Genomic DNA, 8,398 nt, shown 5'->3' on the forward strand with positions numbered 1-8,398 from the left:
TCGGGGGCTGGGCTGCGAGCGGCTCAGGCACGGACTACGGAAGCAGCTCCGAGCCCAAGAGGGCAGGGCAGGCCTCTTTCTGGGGCCTCCCTCCCCTTCCCCACCCTCCACTCGGCCTCTCCCCACCACTGGCTTCTGAAGACTAGGAGCTGACTGAACCCCCGACTCTCAACACTGAACAGGGCCTTCAGGAAGACTTACCCTCCCATTTAACAGATAAGGAAACTGAGACCTGGCTTGGGGAAAGGTTAGAGGCTGAAGGGGTGGATTATCTTGATTGGGACAGAGACTGTCCTTGTAGTCCACAAGCATATACTGAAGACGTGGTGGATAGCAGATTCTGGGGGAAACACAGTTGAACAAGACCCCAAAACTCTAATGAGAGAGAAACCTATTTGGCCAGAAGAGCCACAACGCAAAGCTGAGTGTTGCCGGGCAGACATAAATCAGCAGAGTGGTGTTCATTTGGTGGCTCTCGGCCAGGGGGACTCTGGGTGTTGTGCCAGGCCATCAACTGACAAGAAGAGGTAACATTTCAGCCTCTTCCAAAACTACACCCAGCCAGCGGCAGTAGAGCCCATGAAGCTTCCAGTCTCCCGGGTCAAGGTCGACACACAAGGGCTGGGCTGTCCCTAAGGCCGCCACGCGCCAGGGAGTGGGCAGACGGAGCCTGCACCCAGTGGGTGCCCACATCCACTGAAAGGGTGACGACAAAGCTTGCTCTCCGAGAAGCTCTCAGGTCCCCACATGCCCAGAGGGAATGCCCCTTTCGGAAGAGCAGCTCCCCTCCTCTCACTGGGAAGGTGGGAAGGCCATGGGCACTGGCCATGAGGGGCCAATGGGGCTGCTGTGGGTACAGGGCCTGTCCCAGAGAGGGCAGAAGACAACATCCTGGGATTTAGGAAGCTGCCTCTGAACCGGTTCTCCCACGACCTCATCCTTCCAGGCTGTGGGACCGTTAGACTGGGCGGAAGTCGGACTCTGGCCAAGGGGATGTTCCCAGATGTCATGCTTTCAAATGGACCCGCCCTGAAAGGTAGGCGGGGACAGGCCTGTGCTGGGGAAAGCCCTGGGTAAAGCCTCAGGATGGTGTTCTGGCCTCTTCTTGGCAGGGGAGGGCCACAGGTGCCCCGGCAGGAGTGCACACAGTGCCCGTTCCAGAAAGAAGAGCCACCAAAGGGCTGGCCTCTGACCTGGGGTGGGGGTTCCAAGCAGCTGAACGCAGAGGTCCAGCCCCCACCGCCACCCCAAGTGAAGCATCTAGGCACCCTCCAGGGCAGTTTTCTCAAGACCCCCCTCCCCGGATAACGGCCCTTGGCCAGTCTCCTCACCCAGGTTCCTCCCCAGGAAAGGGTTTCCCAAATAAAACGGGAGGTGGAATGTGAGGGGACCCTAAATCGACCTAAGGGTGGTCCCCAAGGGTTCAGGCCCCCTCTTCCAGCTCGTTCAGTGGGACAGCGGGCCGGCCGGGGCCTCAGGCCCGTGCAGTTGTGACAACCAGCGCCTCCCGCGGCCCCCCTCTCGGCCCTCAGCGCGCCCACCTTGAGATAGTCGTTCTCCGAGCGCAGCTCCTCCAGCTCTCGCACGAAGCCGCCGGGCCCGCAGTCCAGCATCTCCTCGGTGAGGTCGGAGAAGGCGAGCGAGGTGCTGAGTGGCAGGCGGCTGCTGCCCACCGACGACGCGGCCACCGACGGCTCATCGGGGGAGGCGGGCGGCCGCGGAGGCTGCTGTGCAGGCGGCGCGGGCTGGGGCGGCTGCCCGGGGCGGGCCCCCGCCGGGCCCCCGGCCGCCGACTCGGCGTCGCTGCTCAGCGCCAGCTCCAGGCCCAGCAGGCGCGCCTCCTCCGACGCGCAGTCCGACACCTCCGAGCTGCTGTCAGTGAGGCTGGGCGGCGGTGGTGGCGGGCGCGGCCCGGCACCCGGGCGCGGGCGGCCCTTGGCGCGGACCCCGGTGCGGACCCCGGCCACCCGCGTCCCTGCGCCCCGCGCCCCGGGCGCCACCGCGCGCCCCTTCTTGTCGGGCCGCGCGGACGACGCGGCGCTGCAGGCGGCTGCGGCACCCGGGCCTGGGCCGCGGCGGCCCTTGGCCAGCGACCAGCCGGCCACGTCCTTGGGCCGGGCCGGCGACGGCGCGCGGTGGCTCTTCTTCCTCTCCGGGACGGGCGCGGGCGGGGGGCCGCAGCCCCGAGCCGGGGGCTCCCCCGCCGGCGCCTCCATCTCGGCCTCCCTCGGCCTCAGAGAGCGGCGCGCATGGCCCGGGCCCGCCCGGCCTCCGCGCCCCTGGGGAGGCTCCCGGCGCCGCTCGGGCCGCTCGGGCCGCAGCTCCTCTCGGCCCCCCTCAGCCCCGGGGCTGCGCTCCGGCCCCGACCCCCGCCGCACGGTCTCTCCGCTGCTCTGAGCTCGGAGAGCGCGGCCTGATCGCCTCCAGGCGCCTCGGCTCCGGCTCCGGCTCCGCCCGGCGCCCGCCCCCTCTGCCTCGCCGCGCCCCCGGAGCGCGCCCGGGCCCCGGCTGCCTGCGCGCCGATCGCTCCCTCGGGCTCCGAGTCCGGCTGCGGCCCGGGCCCCGGCTCCGCCCGGCGCGGCCCGCCCCCCGCGCAGCCCCGCCAGCTCCCCGCCCCGCCGCCTCGGCTCGGGGGCGCGCGGCTCCGCGAACAAAAGGCGGACGCGGCGGGAGCGGTAGGGAGGGACGCAGGCAGCGAGCGAGGGAGGGATCTGCGAGGCAACAGCGACCCCCTCGAGGGTCAGGCGGGCCGGGGCGGCCGCGGCCCGGGCTCCCTCCTCCCCCGCTCCGCCGCCGCCCCCTCCCCTGCGGGTCTGGGCAACGCACCCGGCGGAGGCGCCCCTGCGCCCAGCGTGCGGGCAGGAGCCGCGCGAGCGGCGAGAGCGGGGACTCGCAGGCGGAGGCCGGGCGGACCCCAGAGCGCAGGAGCCAGCATCCATATACACTCCCGGTCCCTCGCCCCTCGCGGCTGTGCGGAGCGTGCGCGAACTCCGCCCCTCTTAACCTAGCAAAGCAAGACCCATTATCCCATTGTGCAGATGCGCAAACTGAAGCCGGGGCAGGGCGCGCGATAAGCCCAAGGTCAGTGGCAGAGCCAGGACGGAGCCCAAACCTCACTCCTGCGGGGCGCGCTCCGCCTCTCCTGCCTCGGCTTCCCTCTGACCGGCGTAGGGACCGTGGCGCCCGGGATGCGCGCCCGGCTCTGCACCCTGACCGGCGGCGGTTGCAGGCGGGCTCCCTCCTCGCCGTCCCGCGTTTGAGGCTCTGCAGGCTAAAATGGAGAAGACCTATTACGAGGTGTCAGAGCAACGATGCTGTGGGAATAGGCTCTGGCCCCGGTGGGCTGGTTGCCCCGATCCCCGCATGTCCCCCACCAAGAGCAACTCCGGCCGACCCCTGAGCCCCGGCTCTGGTGGGCGTCTGTCTTTTCTTCCAGGGCTGTCTCCACGGCTCCTGGCCGGGTTGTTGATTTTCCCATGTGTCTGTCACACCTGCCCCGCCCCCGTCCCCTCCCCCGCTCCGCGCTGCTACTCCCCATCGCCGAGCCACTGCGGGGCAGCCCCAGAGTCAGCCCTTTGGCTGCTGCGCAGGTGGGCGCTCACCGTTAGGGTGGCACTCCCTTGCCGGGGCGGGGGGTGGGGGGTGAGGGGTGGGGGGTGGGGTGGAGGGGTGGGCAGGGCTGTGTTTACCCCTCTGCAGTTTCTTCTTCCCGTCTTCCTCCCTTCCCGCCTTTTCCTCCTCCGTTCCCCCTTTTCCTACTCCTTTTCCTCCTCCTCCTCTCCCAATCCTGTTCCTTCACCTCCTCCTGCCCTTGACACGCGGCTGGTACCAGGTCCACTTCTCTGTTCCTGTCCCACCTCCCCCGCAGCAGTGAATGCACCCCTGCGGTGTGCCCTCTCACCTCTCATCCTGATCTAGGTGTGTCCAGGTGTGTGAGTGCACCCTCCACCCTCAGATCCTTCCTCCAGGTGCCCCCAGGAGCCAGGTAAAGAGCAGGGCCGCGCAGCAGGTTCTCCACAAACACTTCTTCAGGGGCGTTCCCACCCCCTGGGCAAGGCACCAGTTCCCCTGCCCCCATGCACTGTCCGCTCTCCCAGTCCACAGGCACCAGGTAGGACACTAAGGGACACAGCAGTGGACTCATCAGTGGTGCGTTCCTGATCTCATGGAGCACACAGCACAGGAGGAGATGGGCCACAAAAGATTCATCACAAGCAAGGTGGCATGGTGTGGCACAGGGGGCCAAGGCCAGCCCTCCCACTTCCTGGGCCTCCAAGTCCCCACCTGGTCTGGTCTGTTGTAGCAGATGGCAGGGACCTTCAGCTCTGATGTCTCTGTTTCTTGTAGGCTGTTCTGCTCTGGCACAGAGAGCTGCTGTGTAGCTCTTGGAAATTGTTTACCCTCTCTGTGCTTCATTTTCTCCCCCTATGCAGAACGAGGGCTTGGAGATGTCGGAGGGTGTGACTCCAGGCAGGGGACATGCTAGACCAGGCTGGCTCATCCACTCCTGACACACCCCTGGCCACGCCCGTGGTCCTGAGATTAGAGTGGCCTGGATCTCCCCACTTGGACCTGGGCCTGAGTCCTGGCTTTACCACATATCCTGTCTGGGCCCCCACACTCACGGCTGAACAGGGGGCTGAGGGCCCTTCCTGCTCTGAGGGTCTTTGGATTTGGGGAGCCAGGAATCTACATTGAAGCCCCAGCAGAGCCTGGTGGGGAGGGGCCTGGGGGTTGGGTGGGGCCAAGGTAGGGGCTCTGGACTCAGGCTCCATTCAGACCAGGGAAACTGCACGCAGGCAGGGAGCCCATCTGCCGTGTCGTGACCCGTGGGCACTCATTCATGCCAGGCTCTGTGCCCAACACTTCTGTAGAGGGTCTCAGAAAGGTTAGGAACTTCTGTGGCTGATTGTATTTTCCAAAAATAGGCACGGCCATATAGAGCCCATCCCAATTACTCTTTTTACAATGTGGCATTGACACTCTTCCAACTGAGTGACGGGGTCCATGTTCCCTCCCCTTGAACCTGAACAGACCTTTGTGACGGCTCAACCAACAGAGACGGGCAGAAGTGACATGTGACTTCCAAGGCTAGGTCATAAAAGGCAATATGGCTCTGTCAGGCTCAGTCTCTCTCTCTCTCCATCCACTCACCGCGGGAGCCCAGCCACCATGTTGGGAGGAGGCCACGCCTCATGGACGCCGCATGCAGGTGTTCCAACCAGCAGCTCCTGCTCCCAGCCCCACCACCCAGCAGACATGTGAGGGAGCGAACCTTCAGTTGACTCAGCCCCAGCCCTGGGGCTGCCCTGGCTGATGCCAAGTGGAACAGAAATGAGCTGTCCCAAACTGCAAAATAAATATTGTTGTTTTAAGCCACTAAGTTTTGGGGTAGTTTGTTATGTAGCAATGGACAACTGGAATGCTTGTCCAAGGTCATATATCTTGGAAGTGGCAAAACTGGGACTGATCTGAACCCAGGGCCATCTTATCTCAGAGCCTGTTATGCTGCACTATGGGGCTGTGTCCAGCTCGGGTACACAGTGTGTGCTGTAAAAAGTTCTACTCAACAAGGAATGAAGCATTAAATGATTGTAAGAAATGAAGATACTATTACCCAGTGGAAAAACAGTTTATTTTCTCTCATTCAAGCTGCTAAATTGACCAACAGGATGGAAACTGAATGAAAACTAAATCCTGGAAGGCTTCAAAGAAGAGGTGATTTTTTTAAAAGGTTTTCTTCATTAGGAAAACCATGAAAGAAACAAACCACTGGCTGAGGGAGGATTAGAGGAATTAGTAGGGGAACCTGCTTGAAATAGGGCAGTCAGAGAGGCTTCCCTGAGGAGGTGACATTTAAACTGAGTTATTCAAAGCACTGGAGTAAGAGAATTCCAGGCAGAAGGAATAACAAGATCAAAGGCCCTGAAGAACGAACAAGCCTGATAGGTGTTCAAGGAAGTGAGAAGGTCAATGTGACTGGAAGTTGATGGGTGATGGAAGGAGTCGGACAAGATAAAGCTGGAGTGGACAGCCGGAGCCAAGGCCGGCCCTGGGCAGGGGCTTCATTCTTGATGCAATGACAAGCCATTGGAGGCTGTAATCAGGCGCATGATATAATCTAATTTGTGTTTTAAATAGATCACCCTAGCTGCTGGCAAGAAGAGATGCTAGAAGATGGGCTAAGGGCTACTGACCAGTGTCTGCGAGATAATGATGGCTTGGATGGGGGGTGGAGGCAGTGGAGAGGGAAAGAAGAAAGTATTCTTGAGATCTGTTCTGGAGCTTTAAAGAGTCAGACACTCTTGGTTGGAAGTGAGGGATCAGAGAAATGAGGTCAAGTTCAACTCCCAGGCTTCTGGCTTTAGTTCAGGATGAATGATGGTGCCATTTAACAAGACAGGGAAGCCAGCTTGGAGTGGTCGGGGACAGAGAGACCAAGCTTGGAGGGGGGAGTAAAGAGTTCTCGTGGACACGTTCAGCTGAGATGTCCTTGGAGACATCCAAGAGGAGAACTCATAGAGGCAATTAACACAGGCATGTGGGGCCCAGAGCAGCAGGGGGTCTGGAGTCATGAAGAGTCATCAGCATTTGAAAAATATTTAAATCTATGGGAGCAGGTGAGGTCGCGTAGGGAGAGGGTCTAGAGAGAAGAAAAACTGGCCTAGAACCAGGAAGTTAAGAATTCCTGGTTCTAGAAAGTGGATAGAAGTGGAGAAGCCAACCACACAAGACAGAGAAGGAGCGGCCAGGGAAGTAGGAGGGAACCCAGACAGCGTGTTGCTCGGAGGCCAAGGCGCTCGGGTAGATAAATGAAGAGGAAGACATCTCAGGATCAAGTGTCAGAGAAGCTGGAGGAAGATGAGGGCAGAAGAGTGCCCCCTGCATAGGGTGACCTGGAGGCTGCTGGGAACCTCGGTGAGAGCAGGGGTGCTGGGGACAGTGCGGGGGACAATCCAGAGGGAGTGTATTGAGGAGTGAACAGGACGACACAGAGGCGGAGTGTAGGGAGAAGAGAAATGGAGCTGTCGTGGAGGGGACTGCCTCGTAGAGAGGGACGGACAAGTGAGAGAGGGAAGAGGCGGAGAGGGAAGCGAGGCCAGGAGAAGGGGAGAGGGACGCATCCTGGGATGGGCGACTGGGTCTCTAAAGAAAGAGGGACCTTCCTCCATTGTCCTGGAGGGAAGGCAGAAGAGATGGGCGAGATGCAGGTGGGTCTGTGGGCAGGGTGATGGAGTGAGGGCCAATGGCTTCTGTCTTCTCAATGAAGAATGAAGTCTGACCCGCCAGCTAAGAGTGAGGAGACAAAGGAGAGAGAGTCGTTTGAGGAGGGCAGAGACTGTATGTCAAAGTGACCTCAGAGAATGGAAATTAGACTTCCCAGGCTGTGGAGGGGGGATGTCGGGTCATCTTAAGCACCATTTGAGGTTCTCAGTGAAGCCGGTCAGCCCGGTGAATGCAGGGTGTACTCAGGAAGTGATTCTAGTCATTTTCTCTTAATGTTTTGGGTTTATTTTGCATAGCTGAAACCGTACTGCACGTACAATTTTATATCTTGCTTTTTTTTCACTTAGCAGAAGCATTTCCTCTTGCATTTATAAACCTCTGTAAACACCATTTTTAATACTTAGAAATAATCCGTGGAGTGGGTGTTCCATGGGCCGCCGAGCCGTCCTCCTTTTGTTGGACGTTTCACTTGTTTCCTGGTGATGACTATCACAGTTCTGAGAGGCCATGTGTGGTCTGCTGGAGAAGAAAGGCGAAGGCAAGCGGCACACAGAGCTGGGACGTCCGCATTCTGGCGCCTAGAACCCCATCATGGAAGCTTTTTAGGGGCCTGGTATATGGCCATTGGTGTTCCTGACATGTCACATTCTGGGTTTTGCTGGACTTGAGGACAAAGAATGGGACAGCAAGGCAAATCTCGTTGGCTTCTCAAATGCCCAATGGTTCAGGTACTGAGTGTGGGAGAAATAAGGTTGGGAGAGCGGCCGAGAGAGCTGGGAGGGCCAGGAGTGTGACCCTCAAGTGGTTTACAGTTTAAACACGTATTGCAACAGCCGTGTTTGAGGTGCAACAGGGCCCTTCACGTGCCTGTTTATCCCATAATGCAAGTCCTTGTGTCACCCCACCCCTTCCAGAGGGCCATCGCCCCAGGAGGCTGGGCAAGGGGCAGAGAAGTGAGGGACCCATGCTGTCTCCACAAAGCCCAGCATGAGGGGTCTCTTCCAGCTGTGTGAAGATGGAGTGATCCACCCTGGATAGTGGGCTCACCCACCCCACAGAGGCTGGAGGACCAGCAGAGGGCAAATTTCCCAGGGGATCCTGCCCCGGGTGGGGTCCGCTTGCACTGGGACCAAACTTCCAGGTTTGAGGGTCTGCAAATCAACAGCACAGC

The 8,398-nt window shown here is 60.3% G+C and overlaps 1 protein-coding gene and 1 long non-coding RNA gene across 9 annotated transcripts in view; one reads left to right on the plus strand and one right to left on the minus strand.

The window, feature by feature from the left end:
- The window catches only part of MTCL2 (microtubule crosslinking factor 2), an 86,739-nt gene extending 84,174 nt beyond the window's left edge, over nucleotides 1-2,565 (minus strand). For 2 of the 7 annotated variants that reach the window (XR_011430992.1, XM_023626515.2), the window contains exon 1: nucleotides 1,542-2,565. Coding sequence is in view for 6 of the 7 variants with exons in the window: in XM_023626515.2 (XP_023482283.1) it covers nucleotides 1,542-2,216 (675 nt within the window). In the remaining variant the exon portion in view is untranslated. The remainder of the gene's footprint in view (nucleotides 1-1,541) is intronic. The other 5 variants (XM_023626512.2, XM_070247686.1, XM_023626511.2 and 2 more) reach the window with 4 other exon arrangements.
- Nucleotides 606-1,672, plus strand: LOC111769999 (uncharacterized). Of its 2 annotated transcripts, none has more exons than XR_011430994.1 (3): nucleotides 606-739; nucleotides 947-1,036; nucleotides 1,533-1,672. It is a non-coding gene; the product is annotated as an uncharacterized lncRNA (long non-coding RNA). The 2 variants fall into 2 exon arrangements; XR_002802885.2 differs by having other exon boundaries at nucleotides 678-803.
- Nucleotides 2,566-8,398: the final 5,833 nt, after the last annotated feature.

Source organism: Equus caballus, chromosome 22, assembly GCF_041296265.1.
Source record: "Equus caballus isolate H_3958 breed thoroughbred chromosome 22, TB-T2T, whole genome shotgun sequence".
NCBI classification, from domain to species: Eukaryota; Metazoa; Chordata; class Mammalia; order Perissodactyla; family Equidae; genus Equus; species Equus caballus.